Below are 20,159 nucleotides of genomic sequence, written 5' to 3' on the forward strand. Positions count from 1 at the left end.
ATGCTCTGCTTTACATTTTTTACACCAAGCTACTCCAGTCTGTATGCTGTGCTCTACTTTATTCTGTACACTCTGATCTATTTTACATATACCGAACTGCTCCAGTCTGTGTGATCTGCTCTATTTTATATATACTGGACTGCCACAGTCCATCAGCCTCTCTCAACCAGGGTTTTATGGAACCCTACAGAGGTTTCTAGGGATTTCTTTGTCAAGAGGCAATTTCTGCTACTCCGATAAGTTACCACTGAAACCAATGATCTTTTTAGCTCTACATTACATACAATCAATTGTCCTAGTCTGTATGCTCTGATTTGCGATACATACACTGGACTGCTCCAGCCTGTATTCCCTGTTCTACATTGCATACACTGGTCTGCCCCAGCCTGTATTCTCTGCTCTACAAAAAGTACACTGGTCTTCCTCAGTCTGTGTGCTCTTGCTTTACAATACATACACCCAATTGCTCCAGTCTTTATGCACTGCTTTACATTACATACCCATTCTATAAACTACTCTATATTACATATTTTCAGAAGCAAACCTGAATTCTGTGAACTGTGCTATGTGTTGCATGCTCTGGACTTCTACACTCTGCATTGTACTTTACACATTTATGACCAATGCACGTTGTATGCTGTAACAAATATGTATTTTGCACAAAACGTTACATATTCTAGGGTGCTGCATGATGTGCTGTACATTACATACTCCAGACAGCCTCAGTCTGTACACTATATTCTATTTTAACATTTGTAGTGCTTGGAATTTTTTAGGTCTTCAGAATTTGAACCTGTTAATCAGATAACCAAAAAGGGGAACTTTCTCTTGCATGTTCACCCATCACTTTTCCCTTTATCAAGACAATCCTTTGAAGTGACACTAAACTATATCTTTATTCTCCAAAAATAGTCTATACACAAGTAATAGCCCTGTAATATATTTTTCATATCTATTCTCTATGAGCCCCCAATCTTCTCCTTTCCTGCCTCACTTCCATCTGTTTGGAACGAGCAGTGCACGTTATTTGCTCTATGCACACTACACATCCAATTAGTTCCTAAACCAGGCATGTCCAACCCGTGGCCTGGAACCGCAGCAATGTGGCTCACGCAAGTGCCGTGCGATCTCCCAGCTGCTGCAGGAGACTTAGGATGTCTGCAGTCAGTGACAGAGCCGCTGCTTCCTGTATAGTTCCCGCTCTGTCACAGACTAAATGCCATAAAAAATTGCAAATCCCACCAATTTATTATCTAGGGCCTCTGCTTTAAAAATTATATATAATGTTTGGGGATTCTAAGTAATTTTCTAGCAAACCCCCCCCCCCCCCCCCCAAAAAAAAAAAAAACATTGTTACATGTCAACAAAGTGCCGGAAAAAGCCTAGTGGTTAAAATAATACTTTGTGATGGCAAGAACGATCCCCACCCTTGGAAGAAAACGTTCAGAAGTTTCATGTAAACCAAAGTGACAACACACGTAGAAAATCCAAAACCATCATTTAGAAAAGTGTACAGCATTCTGTCAAACTCTTATTTCCCACCAATAAAGTTGTTCTTTAACTGACCGAGCAATGTGGACACACAAATCCACTCATGTTCTCCACAATTCCAATGATCGGAAGACCCATCTTCTTACAGAACGTCAGCTCCCGTCTGACATCTCCGATAGATACAGCCTGCAAAATCAAGTTTATATGAAATCAGGAGGCAATGTGTGTCCATTTTACCGAACAAGACAGATATCAATGTGTGAACTGCTAAAAACAATCAAAGTTCATCTCTTCTTGATATTAAGTTAGTAAAATAAATTGTGATTGTTTGCTAGAGGTTACTCTGCACAAAATCTATTCACTATACATCACTTAATTCAATTAGCCTCCAGGTACTAAAAATCAGTTAGACCCCTTTCACACGGCATTCTCATCAGGTCTGCTTGTCGGTTTTTCAGGTGGACCTGATCAGGAGATCCATGCATTCCCATAGACAGGCGGTTGTAAAGAGACTTGTTTGTTTACAACTGCCTACCCCTGTCCAATCCGGTCTGCTAAAAAAAACAACACCATGAAAGGAGACCTTCCTCTTCCTTTTAGGCAGATTGGATAAGAGGGCAGTTGGGTGTAAATGGACAGTGAAGTCCATTTACTCCAGGCCACCCATAGAGCAGAGTTGGCTCTGTCCGTGTCCGCTCTGCATAAACTGAGCGGACACAGGATGTGTCATCCACCCCACTCTGGTCAGCATACACATATAGGCAGGCTTCCCGTTTTGTAATTCTGTACAGCTACACATCAGTCACACTGCATAGTCACAAAGGTAACACACTTATTTGCAAGTCCAGCGATGCAGCTTTCTGTGCCAGCTCTTCCCCTCCGCTGAATTACTGGACAATGAGTCAGCATAGTCATCTCGTGGGTGATCTGGTAAGTAATTGAATGGTAGAATAATCTGGCTGCGTAGTATAGTAGGCACATGCATTACAAAACTGGCCAAACCAAATTACAAATACTCTGGAAATTAAAAAACAGTAAACATATATGCATTTCAATTGTGTATTTACTTATTTGCTGTCTGTTCCTATTCAGACATAATGGAGCAAAGTAACAAAGCACTCTTCTAAGCTGGAAATAGCAGCAGATGCTGCTCCTAATTAACAATCCCCTTTGTAAATTAGGAGTGATTTGTTCCCCGTTTTATTGCATGTTTGTGACAGTCGTCGCAGAACATTTTAGCTAGAGCTACATGCTCTAATCCCCCTGCCTGTCCGGTCTCTCCCCACTTAGTTGAGAGCAGCAGGGAGGAGGAGGGCCATTACCTTGTAGACTCTGCTTGGGCAGCGTAAACACTGTCTGAGCAGAGAGGGGTATGCAAGCTGTCTGTTGATAGCTCACATTCTGTATGCAAGGTTCAATCTGATGGGGATATGTGGTAGCTTTCTATATTGAAAGCAGTTGCAATCCCTATTGCTAATTAGATTCAAAAACTACCCCAGTTTCTATTTCACTCTGAGATAGAAACTGGCATGGGCAGTGCAGATTGACCTGAAACAGATCTATCTGTTAATGTAGCACACAAAGCTTAGTGGATTGTGCTGAATGATTGCAAAAGAAAGAATCAGGCAATGGTTATGCCATGTCATAGAGGTAACCACATGCCCTGCAACAGTTAGCATAAAGCACCTGTGGAGTGGTGACCAATACGGCTCCCATTGGATGGAAGGGTCGCAGAGCATCCACTATGGATATATGCTCATCTGATGTTCCTGGTGGTGTGTCCACAATAAGGAAATCCCAGTTCTCCCCAGGCCACATCACTGACGAATTGTTTTATTAGAGCTAGAAGAAAAAAAAATGAATTACTGCACAGGTCCCATCTTAAAGATACCATATGGTTATATAGTGCAAGCTAAAAAAAAATCTGGACATGTGCACTATTGGCCTGGTTGCAAGTGCTGAAAGCAAAAGTGTAGTAATAACAGGTATTATTATTATGGTGTAGAAGTAAAGGATAAATGGGGATATGTTATATACATAGGCTTAAAAAGGTCTAAAAGTCTATCAAGCTAAAACTCTACACATTTGATCTGGCGGAAAACAGAACCACTTTCTTGGGTAGCTACCATGGTTGGTCATACACGCCTAAAATTCCATCTCATTTGTGCTGAATTGGCTGCAATTTGAGCTATGGATGGCCCTGCCCAGCCGGCTTGACAAAGTCGATTTAAAAATTGATTAAGCTGGGTGGAAAACTCTCAGCCGAACAGTAACTACATCATCTCAGGTCCCTCTCAGGCAGCCAGGGGTGCTGCGGCTGTCTGAATACAGTAACCAACAGTACATATTCCTTCATCCATGCTGTTTAGTGTGAATGGAGGAACCTATTGACCCCCCCCCCCCCTCCCCCATTTGGCCTGCAGCTTAATGAAGGAAACCTAAAAGTGAATGGTTAGCTTAATGCCAAGATGAACTAGGAGGTCAAAGCAGCCCTGTAAGTTTTGTTCTAAATTTCTAAATTACTCTGAAAGAAAACTTCTGGCAACAGCTGGTAAGATATCTTTTTTTAACTGGTTTAACTATGCAACTATGTAATAGTCCTTTATGTTTTGGGCAATACCAAACATACCGTTCTTCTTGGGTCCTCGCCATACCACAGCGTCATCAGGGCGCTCCAGCAGGAAGCCAATAGACATGAGGGAGATGCTCTTTTCTTGGTCCACAAAGACTGGCACCCAGCCACTATCACACTGGTGGACATCCTTATTGTGAGCATTCAGCATACGAGGTATACTGGGCCCACACAAATCTACATCCAGAATTCCAACCTACAATGAAAGCAGAATGAGTGCGACTTTTCATATTACAACCTACAGAAATTACACAGCCATGTGTCAAGTTCAAGGGTTAGTTAAAGCCCAACTCCAGCCCAAAGAACAGATGACGTCTGTAGTTGAGAAATGTTTTACCAGTCAATGTATTTTATTTTAAATAGTTTTCACCCGCTGTTGTAATTCACACCACTGAGAACGTTCAGATCTCACCTACTAATTCATGGATTCATCCTGCTCAGAGGACAATTAGTAAGAATCGCCACATTAGTGAGATCCTTCCTATGATCTCCATTATTGCAAAGAATATGTAAATCAATAAAACATTCAATTCTATTCTGTTTTTTTTTTTTTAAAGAGTTTGCAATGAACCCTTCACTTTTTTGTATTTTAATCTTTTTATTTATGCGGAACTAAACTCTATCTGAGCACTACAAACTAAAAACTCTATTTCATTTCTTAATTTTTAATATTCAAAGCAGACACCCCCATACATCCATTTCTCCATGCTTTATTTTGTTGAGAAATCTCTTTGAAAAACACCCCCTAACATTTCTAGCTGTGGGAATTCTTGAGTAAGGGCAGAAGTAAATATGGTATAGCTTCATATCTATTTACTAAGGTTAGCAGCATAAGGATTTAAAATCGTTAAGATTGAGTACGCTTAGATTTGCTTTAATCAACCTTTTTTTTTTTTTCCCCTTCTCTTCAAGATGTTGCAATGACCCCTCACTTTTTTTTAATGCTACAATGGCACCTCACCCTCTTTTTAAAAGGGAAGTCAATGCTAACAAAAAAACCTATCTAACCCTGTAAAGGAGAAATTATTATACATACCTTTTCTGAAGCCGCTCTAGTCCATTTGACCATGGCTGTGAAATTAATAGGAAGTGATGTCACTTAGAGTTACTTTGGGGCTTCCGTTGTCGGCTGCCTCCTCTGCACCCGACACTGACAGCTCAGTGTGGGACCGGAGCGGAGCAGCTTCAGAAAAGGTATGTATACTGATTACTTCTTTACAGGGCTAGATAGGTTAGTCTTAGACTGTGGAAGCCTGTAGATGTAATGGATTTCAGTGTTCGGGTGGACTTCCCATTTAAGATGCTGCAGTGGTCTCTTACAATTTTTCATTTATCTTTTTTCAGTGCTGCAATAGATCCTCCTTTTTTAATGTCACAATGGCCCTCACTCTTTTAAGATGTTGCAATAGCCTCTCACCTTTTTTCCAGCATGACGCAGTGCCAGTGCGATCTCTGTGGAAATGGTACTTTTGCCAACTCCTCCTTTCCCCGACAACACCAGGATGATGTGCCGCACACCAGCAAGATTACTGCTCTCTGAAATAAGCAAAAATATTATGATAATATACTTCAGAATTAGAACTGTGAGCGAGAGATTAGGTAAGTTCTATGGTGCTCCCTTCATCTACTGTACTGTGACTCTGCCCTCATTCATAAGCCTTGGAACAAAAAAGAGAAGGAGTTATCCTAAGCAGCTTATTACCTTCCAGCCATCATTTTTATAGTTCTGTTTGTAAAATGAAAGCAAAACTTTGAAAACTTTCCATCGCTCTAACATCTGAAAAACGATCCATTAGATTTATATGTATGTACAAAGGTGCATTATACAGTGCAATGTTCTGCGTCAGTATGCATCTCCTTTGTATGTTGACATGTCTGATGGTTTTTTTTTTAATAACATTTAAAGTGGATAGGGTTAACAGCTCTTGGCCAAGGCTTTTTATTACCTATTTCCAATTCATCAAAAGGCATGTTATTTGCCTTCTGATGTGTTAGTTAGTCGGGTTGAAAAAAGACACAAGTCCATCTGGTTCAACCAACAAAAAGAAAAAACAAAAAACAAAAAACAGTATTGAAAACCCAACCATGCAATCCCATATACACAATCCTATACCCGTAGTTGATCCAGAGGAAGGCGAAACAACCCAGCAAAGCATGATCCAATTTGCTACAGCAGGGGAAAAAAATTCCTTCCTGATCCCCTGAGAGGCAAATCGGATATTCCCTGGATCAACTTTACCTAAAAAAAAAAAAAAAAAAAAAAAAAAAAAAAAAATTAGTACCCACTTACTGTATATTAAGTACACTCAGGAAAGAATCCAGACCTTTTTTGAAGCAATCTAGTGAGCTAGCCAGAACCACCTCTGGAGGGAGTCTATTCCATATTTTTACAGCTCTTACGGTGAAGAAACCTTTTTGTATTTGGAGACAAAATCTGTTTTCCTCAGTGATGACCTTAAAGTGAATAACTCAACACCAAGTTCACTATATGGACCCCTTCTGTATTTATACATGTTGATCATATCCCCCCTTAATCTCCTCTTCTCAAGAGAGAATAAATTCAGTTCCTCTAATCTTTTCTCATAGCGGAGCTCCTCCATGCCTCTTATCAGATTGGTTGCCCTTCTCTGCACTTTCTCCAGTTCCCCGATATCTTTTTTAAGAACTGGTGCCAAAAACTGAACTGCATATTCCAGATGAGGTCTTACTAATGATCTGTACAGGGGCAAAATTATATCTCGCTTTCTGGAGTCCATACCTCTGTTCATACAAGAAAGGACTTTGCTTGCTTTGGAAACCGCAGCTTGTCATTGCATGCTATTATTAAGCTTAGGATCTACCAGAACACCCAGATCCTTCTCCACTATGGATTCCCCCAGTTGTACTCCTAGTATGTATGATGCATGCATATTCTTAGCCCCCAAGTGCATAACTTTACATTTATCAACATTAAATCTCATTTGCCACATAGTTGCCCAATGAAACAGTGCATTGAGGTTGGTTTGTAAATTGGAGACATCCTGGAACTTATTCCACTGCAAAGCTTGGTGTCATCTGCAAAGACTGAAATGATACTTTTAATCCCAGACCCTATATCATTTATAAAGATATTAAAAAGTAAGGGTCCCAACACTGAACCTTGGGGTACACCACTGATAATCTTAGACCATTCAGAGTAAGAATCATTAACCACTACTCTATGAATTCTATCTTTAAGCCAATTTTCTATCCATTTACAAACTGATCTTTCCAAGCCTGTAGACCTTACGTTACACATTAGCCATGTGTGGGGAACTGTGTCAAACGCTTTTGCAAAACCCAGGTATACTACGTCCACAGCCACCCCTATCCAAGGTTTTACTTACCTCCTCATAAAAAGAAATCAGATTTGTTTGACAACTTCTGTCTTTCACGAATCCATGCTGTCTGTTGCCTAAAATATTTTTTTCCAGCAAGAACTCATCTATGTGGTCTTTTATTAAACTCTCCAATATCTTCCTGACTATAGAAGTTAAACGAACAGGTCTATAGTTACTTGGCAAAGACTTTGATCCCTTTTTAAATATAGGCACCACATTGGCCCTACGCCAATCCAGTGGTACTATTCCAGTCCTTAACGAGTCCCTAAAAATTAGAAACAAAGGCTTTGAAATTACAGCGCTCAATTCTTTTAGGATTCTAGAAGGTGTTCGGATAGAGTGGTTAGAATGGGTATTGCCAACATCCCTGAAATCGTGAGACTAAGGGAATCCCCTAGGGTGTGGGACTTTTTGGGCAATAACCAATCCTTGAGGTATAGGAATTTACCTCACCAGGTATTCAGAGGACCACTAAAATCAGTCACCCCAGTTTTACTCCAAATTCCATATGTTACTAAGACCGTGACAGATTCGTATATACTATACAACGCCCCTTATGGGACCGATCTCAGGGATCCTCGTGGGAACCATTGGTGGGGGGCGGTTATCCCTGCCATGAAATGACGGTCTGTCACCTCTACAGCTCTCTTTTCGCTTAGTTGTGGCAACCCATTTCTCCTTCTCCTTCTGATTGAGCCATACTACCTGGTCTCGTAAAGGTTATAGCAGTCCCCTTGGATGCATAACAATTCTCCTTTGTTTTTAAAATAGTGGCTACATACATCTCATGGATTGGCATTTGTGTCTGAGATTTTTCTCCATTTGACCTCTGAAAAAGGCCAAAGTCCGAAACGCGTCAGTTCATCATTTGGATTTCTCAGCCACTCCATGTACAAGTGATGCAATTCATAGCCACATGTATTTTAATGCTTTCTTCCTTTGATTTGTATACAATTTTCTCATATTTTGTACAACATTAATAAAATTACTTATTTGTTTTACGATAATTACTCAAGGATTGGTTATTGCCCAAAAAGTCCCACACTCTAGGGGATTTCTTTAGTCTCACAATTCTTTTAGGATGCGTGGGTGGATGCCATTGACTTCCAAGGGCCTCTTGATGTACTTTAATGCAGGAAAAGAAACAGGTCATATTTTAAACGTCTGCTGGGATGGAAACAGACACGGGGGGGGGGGGGGGGATCTACTTAAATTGGAGCACTCAGAATCCAGTGAAGCTGTGCATAGTAACCATAAGTAACCAAAAGTCTGCAGATAATCTGCACGTGTGTATGGGGCATTAAGCTTTGACAAGAACGCTCGGTTCACAGCTATGCGGATGGCTGTGGGTATGGTAATCGCGGTGATTCCTGCAACGAAAAAGTGCTACTGTGAGAAAACGCATGGGGCTGCCATTTAGGGATGCACCGAAATTTCGGCCACCGAAATTTCGGCCACCGAAATTATCGGCCGATCCCATTTCGGCCGATAATGGGTTAAAAATGCCGAAATTAGCAGGTTTAAAAAGTCCCGCCTCTGGCCGGCCACCCGACTCTCAATGATGTCCCTACTACTATGATCTGTTCATGAATGAAGGGACACACCGGGCGGGAGGGCGGGCGAGCGGCCGCTAATACGGTAGCTGTAACTATGTGAGCGCTTCACTTCCCTGTCAGCGGGAGACGATGAGCATGAATGAACTGACCTGACACCGGGCGGGAGGGCGGGGGGATCGGCCGCTAATAGCTATAACTATGTGAGCCTTCACTTCCCTGTCATGCGGGTATCTCCTCTGACAGGGAAGTGAAGGCTCACATAGTTATAGCTATTAGCGGCCGCTCCCCCCGCCCGGTGTCAGGTCAGTTCATTCATGCTCATCGTCTCCTGCTGACAGGGAAGTGAAGCGCTCACATAGTTACAACTACCGTATTAGCGGCCGCTCGCCCGCCCGGTATGTCACTTCATTCATGGACAGATCGTAGTAGTAGTGACATCACCGGGAGGCGGGCGGCCGGCCAGAGGCGGTACTTTTGAATGAAGGGCACCGGAGGAGCACTCAGCAGAGTGACACTACAGTAAGGAGATTGAATCGTTGGGATGGGGAGGGACGCTGAGGCAGAGGGTGTACTGCCGAGGGGGACGCTGAGGCAGTGGGGGGGGGGGGGGGGGGGGTTAGCTGAGGCAGCTTACCAATGGTATTAGTATTAATTATGCAGCATGAGCGGGTTAATGTATTGTCACTGCTGGTCACTGATGCATTAGTGACCGACAAGTGGCAGTTAAATAACCCCTTTGTGCTGCATTAGTGCAACCAGTGTTAATTAACACTGATACTGGTTGCACTAATGCAGCACAAAGGGGTTAATTAACTGCCACTTGTCGGTCACTAATAGATGAGTGACCAGCAGTGACAATACATTAACCCCCTCATGCTGCATAATAGAAATACCATTTGGTAATTAAATTAACCACTTGCCAACCCATCACAGTACATATACTGTGACAGGGTGGCAGCGACAGGTGTACATCGCTGCCTGTTTTTGGTGTATGCCCCTCTTCTATTTTAAAATTATTTGGGGGAAAAAGTCATTTTCGGTTTTCGGCCAAGGGCATCCTGCATTTTCGGTTTCGGCCCAAAATTTTCATTTCGGTGCATCCCTACTGCCATTCATTCTGAATACAAAAACACAGCGCATTCATGGATGTAGGAAGGGCAGGGAAATCGCACGGTCAAAAGGATCATGTGATTTTCCTGCGAGACGCGTTTTGAAAAAGGTGCAAGCACCTTTTTTATGTCGGGAAACGCAGGCACAGCAGCCCATTCAAATGAACAATTGTGCCTTGTATGGAACATTTCTTCCAATTTTCTCAGTGTGTACCCCACTTTAGGCTCCATTCACACTAGTGCGACTCGTCATGTTACTTTGGACACATAGGGGTTGATTTACTAAAGGCAAATAGACTGTGCACTTTGCAAAGTGCAGTTGCTCCAGAGCTTAGTAAATGAGGTAAAGCTTCACTTTGCAAACAGTACCTAATAAAATCATGTGCAAGGAAAATAAATAAACAGGACTTTTTCTTGCACGTGATTGGATGACAGAAGTCAGCAGAGCTCCTGCTCATTTACTAAGCTCTGGAGCAACTGCTCTTGCAGAATGCAGCTGCAATTTGCAAAGTGCACAGTCTATTTGCCTTTAGTAAATCAACCCCTATTTGTCCAAATTCACATGACAAGTCCCACTAGTGTGAATGGAGCCTAAAGTGGGATATACACTATGAGAAAATTGGAAGAGAAATTTTATCAAGGTGACATGACAAAGGAGGCCACACCTCTGAAACACGTCATTGAGGTGACTGTGATGTCTGTTCCTTCCTGGCTGCCTGTCCCCTTTTGTTGCAGAGGTCTGTTACAGAGCACGGCGTTGGCTGGACCGGGCGGATGTGCAGTAGCTGCTGCGTGTCGAAGATTGGCTTCGGAGGCTCTTCAGCTGTCATTGAGATTTACTAGAATTTTTATTATCACTGGATCTTACAGTGGCCATTGTGGAGGAATGGCTTCTACTGCTTTAGGTCTCATTTTAACCACTTTAAGACCGGAGGATTTTCCTGCTTAATGACCAGGCCACTTTTTTTCAACTTGGCACTGTGTGACTTTAACTGACAATTGCACGGTCATGCAATGCTGTACCCAAACGAAATGTATGTCCTTTTTTTCCCTATAGAGCTTTCTTTTGGTGGTATTTGATCACCTCTGCGCTTTTTATTTTTTGAGGTATTAATAAAAAAAAGAGCGAAACTTTTGCGAAAAATCTACATTTTCTACTTTGACAGTTAAAAAATATCCAATATATTCAATTTTTGTCATATATTTAGGCCAAAATGTATTTAGCTACATGTCTTTGACAAAGAAATTCTCAATGAGTGTATTTTTAACCACTTTAAGACTGGAAGATTTTACCCCATTCCCGACCAGGCCATTTTTTGTGATTCCGCACTGCGTTACTTTAACGGACAATTGCGCGGTCGTGCGACACTGTACCCAAATAAAATTTACATCCTCCCCCCCCCCCCCCACAAACAGAGCTTTCTTTTGGTGGTATTTGATCACCTGTGCGATTTTTAATTTTTGAAAAAAAGAGCGACAATTTTGAAAAAAAAAAAATATATTTTTTACATTCTGATATAAATCATTCCCCCCAAAAAATGTACACATCAAAATTTTTTAACATTTTAGGCCAATGTGTTTTCTGCTACGTATTTTTGGTAAATAAAAATTAGCAATAAGCGTATTTTGATTGGTTTGCGCAAAAGTTACTAACTACGGGAAAGATTTGTCATTTTCATTGTTTTTTTTTTATACTAGTAATAGCAGCGATCTGTGACACTGCGGCGGACAGATCGGACCCCTAACTGACATTTTTGACACTTTTGGGGGAACCAGTGAGATTACTACAGTAATCAGTGCTAAAAATATGCACTGTTACTGTAATAATGACATTGGCAGGGAAGGGGTTAACACTGTTGGTGATCAAGGGGTTAAATGTGTGCCTCATGCTTACTGACGTGTGTGGGGGGAGGGGGTTGTGTGACATAGACACAGATCGCAGGTTCAGCTATGCTGAATCCTGTCATCTCTCCCAGTCTGTCACAGAGAAGATCCGCCTGATTTGTTTACACAAGCGGGCGGATTTTCTCACTCTTTCCCCGACGATCGGGGAAGAGATAGGGATCGCCATCTCTCCTCCTCCTGCCTGACTCCCACTGTGTCTAAACACGGCAGGAGCGAGCCTCTGGCCGCCGAGACAGGGAGGAATCCAACGACGTAGGTCTACGCCGCTGGACACAGGGCTGCCACCGTGCTGCAGTAGCAGCAACGTGAGCAGTCTTAAAGTGGTTAATGGAATCATGTGAGTGAATTAATTGGTGTTTTTTTAGTTAATGATAAATATATGGGATTACACTAGGGCGGCTTGTACGCTCTCTTCCTTGTTTTGTTTCCGATCCTCTTCCCTTCCCAGTGGGTGTCTTGGAGAGCAGCAGCACCATCACTTTTGTGTAATCCTATTGTAAAGCTGCACAAATATTTGTAAAAAATAAAAAATTGCAATTTCATACAAGTGCTTACAGCTGTCAAAAAGAAAAAAGCCAGCAATGTTTATCACAACATTGCTCAGTGCTGAGAGATAAAAAGAAACATTGTATCATTTAGTTATTTTAGAAATCAAAAAGATGAAGGCCCCTTTCACACAGGCTTTCCGATCCGGTCCGTCTGTCAGTTTTTCAGGCGGACCTGATTGGATGCTCCATGTACCAGCGGATGTCAGCAGTGATGTGTCCGCTGACCCCCGCTGCTCTCCGATCTGATCTGTGAAATCCGGATGGATGGAAATCCTATTTTACATCCGTCTGGGCGATCGGATCGAATGAAAACGGACAGGCGGTCCATTTTCATCCGATCTTCCATAGAGGAGAGCGGGGATCTGACAGCTCCATCTCTGCTAAGTAAATGGGGATGGAGCGGTCATCCACCTGCTCAGTGGGGGATCTGCAGATCGATCCGCGCTGAGGAAAACAGAGTCTGCCGAACGCACCGCCCGTGTGAAAGGACCTGAACTTTGGTCTGCAATCGAAGTCAGTTTAACCACTTAAAGACTAAGCCTTTTTCTGACACTTGTTGCTTACAAGTTAAAATCAGTATTGCTTGCTAGAAAATTACTTAGAGCCCCCAAACATTATATATATATATATATTTTAGCAGAGACCCTAGAGAATAAAATGGCGATCGTTGCAATCTTTTATGTCACACTGTATTGTTGGGGGGTTTTTGGTGCCTCAGGCCAAGAGGGATTGGGACTTTAAGGGCAAGTGCATAGATATAGAAACAAGTATATAAATATATGATAGATAATGTTCCATTTAAAATAAACAAAATTTTATTTACAACAGATGTAAATCCATATATTGTATTTTTATTTTCTACAATATATGGATTTACATCTGTTGTAAATAAAATTTTGTTTATTTTAAATGGAACATTATCTATCATATATTTATATACTTGTTTCTATATCTATGCACTTGCCCTTAAAGCCCCAATCCCTCTTGGCCTGAGGCACCAAAAACCCCCCAACAGTACATACAGGGACGGAGGCAACACCTACTTACCTATTATTTTTCTAAGCAGCCTAAGGAAAAATACCCCCCTCATGTCACACTGTATTAGCACCGAAGTCTTTCAAAACACAGTTTTTTGGGGAACAAATACACTTTAATTAAATTAAAAAAAAAAAAAAAAACAGTAAAGTTAGCCCAACTTTTTTGTATAATTTAAAAGAATCGTGATCTTATTCTAAGCAAAAACAAATTGTGATTCTCATTTAATCCAGAATTGTGCAGCTCTACCTCACAGTATTGGTGCAGCCTCACTACTATCTTTTCTTGGATTGAGTGGAGAGAGATTAGACCCCCTGTCATGTTTTTATTGCTGTCATGTGTTCTCTGCTAGGGAGATCCACCTTCTCTATTAGTCCTGTTTATGGATATCACTGAGAACAAAGGAAAATCCCAAATTTTGGGTTGTCACCAGAACTGGAACAAATAAAAAAAACCTTCCAATGAGGACACTAGTTCTGGTGACAACCTGGGATTCCTTCACTTTGGAGGGATTTCTTCTCACTTCCTGTTTGGATATGGGACAGGAAGTGAAGGGAAATCTCCCCAATAGGACACAGATGGCAAAAAATAAAACTGACAGTGGGTATATTCCTCCCTTACTTTATCCAAAATGCCTTTAGTTGTACTTCAATGTCCCCTCTGCCCAGCAGCCTGTGGGAAGTGGTAGAAGCTCCTCCAGTCACAGCGCTGAGGACTCTCCCTAACCTCTCATGTGACAGCATTGGAGCCTAGACATCCCCTGTGCCATGCTAGAACCTGTGCTTCCACACACTCGGAGCCCCTCTTATTACTACCAGGGAACACTCACCACCTCCACTGGCCATGCTGTACAATTACTTCCGCTACCAACAAAACCAGCCAACCACCAAGCACGCACAAAACAACTCCTTGCTCTCATTGGCTGAGTTCACCACTCGTCGGCGGAAAGACGCATTAATTAGGCGGAGAATCTCCGTAGCCAATCACTTGCCAGCTACGAACGCAAATACTGTAAGCGCCATAGGAAAGGCGTGGCCTTGCTGTAAAAGGGATTGGCTGGGGACAACCAATCGGCGTGAGCAAGGGTGCTAATGAACCCGCCTTATCGCACAGATGAGCGGCTGGTATAGCCAATAGCGGCGCGGTATTAGCTGAATGACGCGGGGCCATAGCCAATTGAGATGGGGGGGAGGGGTTGCTGCTCGTCGGAGGGGCAGAGGGAGTTCAGGGGTTATTGTTGACGTCTGTGGCGGGGAGGTAAGTGGAAGCGGGGGGAAGGGGGGTGTGTGGGGACTGTATGAAGGGTAGACATTGTTGGGGTGGAGAAGGGGAGGTGCTAGAGAGTGGAGGGGTCACAGGTTACAGCTGGGGGGTGGGGAGAAAGGAGAACCAGGGTGACAGGTTTGTTGTCATTGCTGTGTGCTTACATAGGAAGACCACACACACAAACACATACATATATATATATATATATATATATATATAGCACACACACATTATATTCTACCTTGGAATCTCTGCACTCAAATCATATAATTATTATTACTTCTTCTATGTTATTGTTGTTATTATTTTTCTTTTTATTGTGTGTGTGTGTATATATATATATATATATTCACATGTTTGTTGTTGTTATTATTATTATTATTATGACCTCCATTGATCATTTCCTTCCTCCTCGCAGACTCCGCTGTCGGGGAATTCCGCTCTCTCTCATTATTTACATCCCGATCCAACTAGAAATGTTTTCGCACAAGGTTAACCCCTTGCTGCTGCCCCTCCCCCCCTTCCAGTGGCCCTTTAAGAGGGTCCTAACACCAGAAGGCAGGCCTCCGGCTCGCATTACTGCTGTGATTGGCCGTTACAATGGTCATGTGACAGGAAGGTCACAATTGTAAACAATGACCGGTTGCTGTCTGCGACAGCTCAGTCACTTTGCTGGGAGCGCGATGTCGACGCTGATTGGGGGTTCCCCTGTGGACGCATATGTGAGTCGTCTGGATTTTTTTAAAGGATATCTTCATCTTTTAACAACTTCAGCTCCGGAAGATTTACCCCCCTTGCTGACTAGGGCATTTTTTGCGATACGGCACTGCATTACTTTAACTGACAATTGCAGGGTCATGTGACGCTGTACCCAAATAAAAATGATGTTATTCCCACAAATAGAGCTTTCTTTTGGTGCTATTCGATCACCTTTTGCATTTTTTTTTCTTTTTTTTGCGCTATAAACAAAAAAAGACCCACAATTTAAAAAAAAAATAATCATTTTTATATATATATCCAGTAAAAAATGGAAACCAAATCAAATTTCTTCATCAGTTTAGGCCAATATGTATTTCGCTATATATTTTTGAAAAAAAAAAAAATCCCAATAAGTGTATATTGATTGGTTTGTGCAAAAGTTATCGCGTCTACAAACTAGGGGATAGATTTATGGAATTTTAATTAATTTATTTTTACTAGTAGTGGCGTCAAGCAGCAACTTATAGCTGGACTGAGATATTGCCGTGGACAAATCGGACAACTAACTGACACTTTTTTGGGAACCAGTGTCACAAATACAGCGATCAGTACTGATCACACTGGCTGGGAAGGGGTTAACATCAGGGGCGATCAAAGGGTTAAATGTGTGCCTAGCCAGTGTTATAGTGTAGTGGGGGAGGTGCTTTTACAAGGGGAAGGCAAAGATCTGTGTCAGTGCTTTACAGGAACACAGGATCAATGCCTTCTGTACTGACAGAACAGCGTTCTGCCTGTGTACTGAATGATCAGTGGGTGCCTGCGGACATCAAGTCTGTGGGACCCGTTGATTGGCTCCCGCTGTGTAGAATCACAGCGGGAGTGAGTAACTGGTGGCACATACTCACACCCCCTACCCAGAAGTGCAGGATCACGTATATATATATATACGTAACCCTGTGCAGTGCAGCCACCTTGTAGCAGTAAAACTGCTACAGGGCGGTCGGCAAGTGTTTTAAACATGTTACATTGTATATTACCTCTATATTTAGGGTGTAATATGTTCTTGCAGACCCCCATCTCTCCGCCCCCCCCCCTCCCGGTGACAGCCGTGTCATTCATTCATGTGAATCTGGGAATAAAGAAACTACAAATCCAGTCTGCCATTGTGGCAGAAAGCTTGTAGCTCTAAAGGGACTGCGAGGGTATTGATGAGCTCGGGTGCAATGCTTCGCAGACTTCTATGAAAGAAATACACATTTTTTTTCTTGCAAAAATATGTACTTTTATTATTTTTCAGAAAGATTAACTTATCCTTTAAAGTGGTTATAAAGCCTAAACCACGCTGCCTATGTCTATGGACGCAGGGAGCGCGGCTTGGGATCGTGCCCACAGGTGTGCCACAGTAGGAGGGGGTTTCCTATGGTGGCACATCAAGAAGGAGAGGAGCAAGGAGGGCCGGTGAGGGACCCGAGAAGGGGAGGATTGGGGCCACTTTATGCAATTCCATTGCACAGAGCAGGTAGGTATAAATTTGTTTTTTTTTTTTACAAAGGATTTATTGAGGGTTTTTTTTTTGTTTTTTTTTTTTTTTTTAGTATACAGCCAATAACACAGTACAAAGACGTTACAACAAGAACAAGGGGTAAGCAAACAAATCCATTATAGTTGAGAGATAACAGAACAATAGGGTAAGGGTCATCACGCTTTGAATAATAAAGTGTACATAACCCGGTTTGCTATTTAAAAATAAAAACAACAGAGTTTACAACTACTTTAAGGCTGGCCAAAGACAGAGCAAATTTCTTTCCTGCAAACACAGGTTGCATGAAAGAAATTTGCTAGATTCCCCCCATCAACACAGTGTTGGCAGGAGAACCCCTGCAGCTCAACCATTGTGTTCTCCCGATTGGGAGAAGACTGTGGATATTGCTAGTGGCTATAAAAGTCGATTGCGGTAATTGGATGTAAAATCTGGCAGGCTTGATCGATCAACTTTGGTACAATAATTCGCTCATACATGGTTCGAATCTCGGACGGTTCCAGTGCTGAACCGGCCATGAATTTAACCATCTGTGGCTGGCTTAAGGCTCAACCCATTCTGCATATATAAATATAGCTGCCAGCAACACAGGTCAACGCCACTTTCACGGAGAAAGTTTACAGTAGCGGCGAATCTCTAAAGGGAAATTCCAGATGGATTGCTTTTCAGAGGCATTTGACAGGCCTTGAGGAGTCATTATGTCTCCTCCTTACCTCCTGTTTTAAACAACTAAAAGGCCACACAACTGTGTTGGCTGCTCTGGAAGTAGCGGGCATTCTCTGGTGGGCAGAAAGCTTTGTTCTGGCCCTCTCCACCGTACACATTCCAGGAGTGGAAAATTGGCAGGCGGACTATCTCAGTCGCCAGGTGTTGGACAAAGAGCAGTGGTCCCTTCATCTGGACGTGTTTCACCTGATATGTCCACGGTGGGGTACCCCCGAGGTGGATCTGTTGGCGTCTCGGCTCAACAGAAAGGTACCAAGGTTTGTGGCAAGGTCACTTGATCTTCTGGCAGAAGCCACAGGCGCTCTGGTGGCCCCGTAGGGACAGTACCATCTCATCTACGTTTTCCCTCCTCGCAAGCTTCTTCACAGGTCCTGCGCAGGATTGAGGCCAAAGGGATTCCGGTCATTCTGGTGACCCCGGACTGGCCTCACCGGTCTTGGTATGCTGACCTGGTGCGATTGGACCCCAAAATCCTTTGGAGATTGCCTCTCAGGGGGAGGACCTGCTGTTCCTAGGGCCGATCTTCCATCCTGCTTTACAGTCGCTGGCTTTGACAGCCTGGCTGTTGAAAGCTAGGTGCTGAAGTATAGAGGTTTGCCTGGGTCAGTGATTCTGACACTGCTGAAGGCTAGGAAGTCTACCTCTAGAAAGATTTACCATCGTACATGGAAAGTGTACATTTCATGGTGTGAGTCGATCACTGTTCACCCTCGTTCTTTTTCGGTGGCTCAGATTTTGACCTTCCTTCAAAGAGGTGTTGAGCATAAGTTGGCCTTGAGTACCATCAAGGGCCAGGCGTCTGCCTTGGCAGTTGTCTTTCAGCTACCCTTGGCCACGCATTCATTGATGCGTACTTTCATTCAAGGGGTTCGACACCTGACTCTGCGGTGCTGTCTCCTCTACCGCTGTGGGATTTGAACTTGGTGCTGTCAGTTCTCCAGGAGCCTCCCTTTGAAAATATTCGGAAGATTCCCCGGCTTACGCTGTCTCAGAAGATGTTTTTTTTTGGTGGCTATCACCTCTGCTCGCAGGGTGCTGGAACTGGCGGCGTTATCTTGTCGTACCTCTTACTTGGTGGTCCACAAAGACAAGGTGGTTCTTCGTCCACGCCCATCGTTCCTACCTAGGGTGGTCTCTGACTTCCAATTGAATGAAGACATTGTGTTGCCTTTGTGTCCCAGGTCCGCCCATCCCAAGGAATTTGTGTTGCATGACCTGGATGTGGTTAGGGCAATTCGGGTGTATCTGGCAACCATAAAGTCTTCAAAGGTCAGACTCACTGTTTGTGATCACGGATGGGCATGGGCAAAGAAATGGGCTGTCCGCTCTTCTGCGACCATTTCCAGATGGATCAGACAGACGGTGACTCAGGCTTATTCTATCAAGGGTCAGGTTCCTCCTTTCCCTGTAACGGCTCACTCTACTTGGGCGCTTAGTGCTTCTTAGGGCCTTCCATCATCAGACGTCAGTGGAGCAGGTTTGCAAGGTGGCCACTTGGCCGTCGGTGCACACTTTCACTAACTTCTACAAAGTGGACATTTTGGCATCTGCGGATGTTTCCTTTGGCCGCAAGATTTTGCAGGCTGCTGTTTAGAGGCTCTGTTCCCTCTTTGGGGTTGTATTGTTCAGTTTGGGGTCCAGTTGTTGTTTTTTGTTGGGCTCCTGTTACTTGGTTGTGTTTAGCATTAATATTTTTTTGTTGTCCCACCCCTGATGTTTTTAGCACTGCTTGGGGACGTCCCTATGGTTCTGAATATGGAGCGCTGTGGCCGTCAATGAACGAAATAGAAAATAGGATCTTTGTACCTACTGCAAAATCCATTTTTCTGAGTTTATTGACAGACACAGCACCCACCCCCTCTATGGAGTTTTAATGCTTCTGACACTGCTCGTTACTAAACTGAAGGCCTGTAGCAGAGAGGGGATGTATACCAGCTAAGACTGCCCATAGGCGTAGCCAAGTCTTTTTTTCTGCCTAGTGTTTCACTCCTATAGGGGGCCTTGTGATGTAATTGTACTGCTCTGTCAATGTGTATTTCCCAATTGCCCTCTCTTCTTGTTCAGTATTTTTTTTTTTTTTTAATTCACAAGTGGGAAAACAAATATCCAAACATAATGATTGTGACCTAGTCTGATCCAGTAGTCTAAAGTCCAATATAGTTATATCTATAAACAGCTAATGTAGCAATGAGACTGAGAAGTCCACGTAGAACTATTTACAGACCATTTTTTTTTTGACAATGGACACATAAAGACCTATCTTCACCCCCTGATGGCAGGAGCACAATAAGGT

General features: G+C 42.9%; 1 protein-coding gene across 1 annotated transcript in view; it reads right to left on the reverse strand.

Annotated features, from left to right (window-relative positions):
• The window catches only part of NUBP2 (NUBP iron-sulfur cluster assembly factor 2, cytosolic), a 31,720-nt gene extending 17,196 nt beyond the window's left edge, over positions 1-14,524 (reverse strand). Inside the window, 6 exon segments of the mRNA XM_082261989.1 lie at positions 1,567-1,677; positions 3,178-3,288; positions 3,290-3,333; positions 4,121-4,319; positions 5,541-5,659; positions 14,465-14,524. Coding sequence (XP_082118115.1) covers positions 1,567-1,677; positions 3,178-3,288; positions 3,290-3,333; positions 4,121-4,319; positions 5,541-5,659; positions 14,465-14,480 — 600 coding nt within the window. The 5' untranslated portion in view covers positions 14,481-14,524.
• Positions 14,525-20,159: the final 5,635 nt, after the last annotated feature.

Source organism: Pelophylax lessonae (genome assembly GCF_965119305.1).
Source record: "Pelophylax lessonae genome assembly, chromosome: 6".
In the NCBI taxonomy this organism is placed as follows: domain Eukaryota; kingdom Metazoa; phylum Chordata; class Amphibia; order Anura; family Ranidae; genus Pelophylax; species Pelophylax lessonae.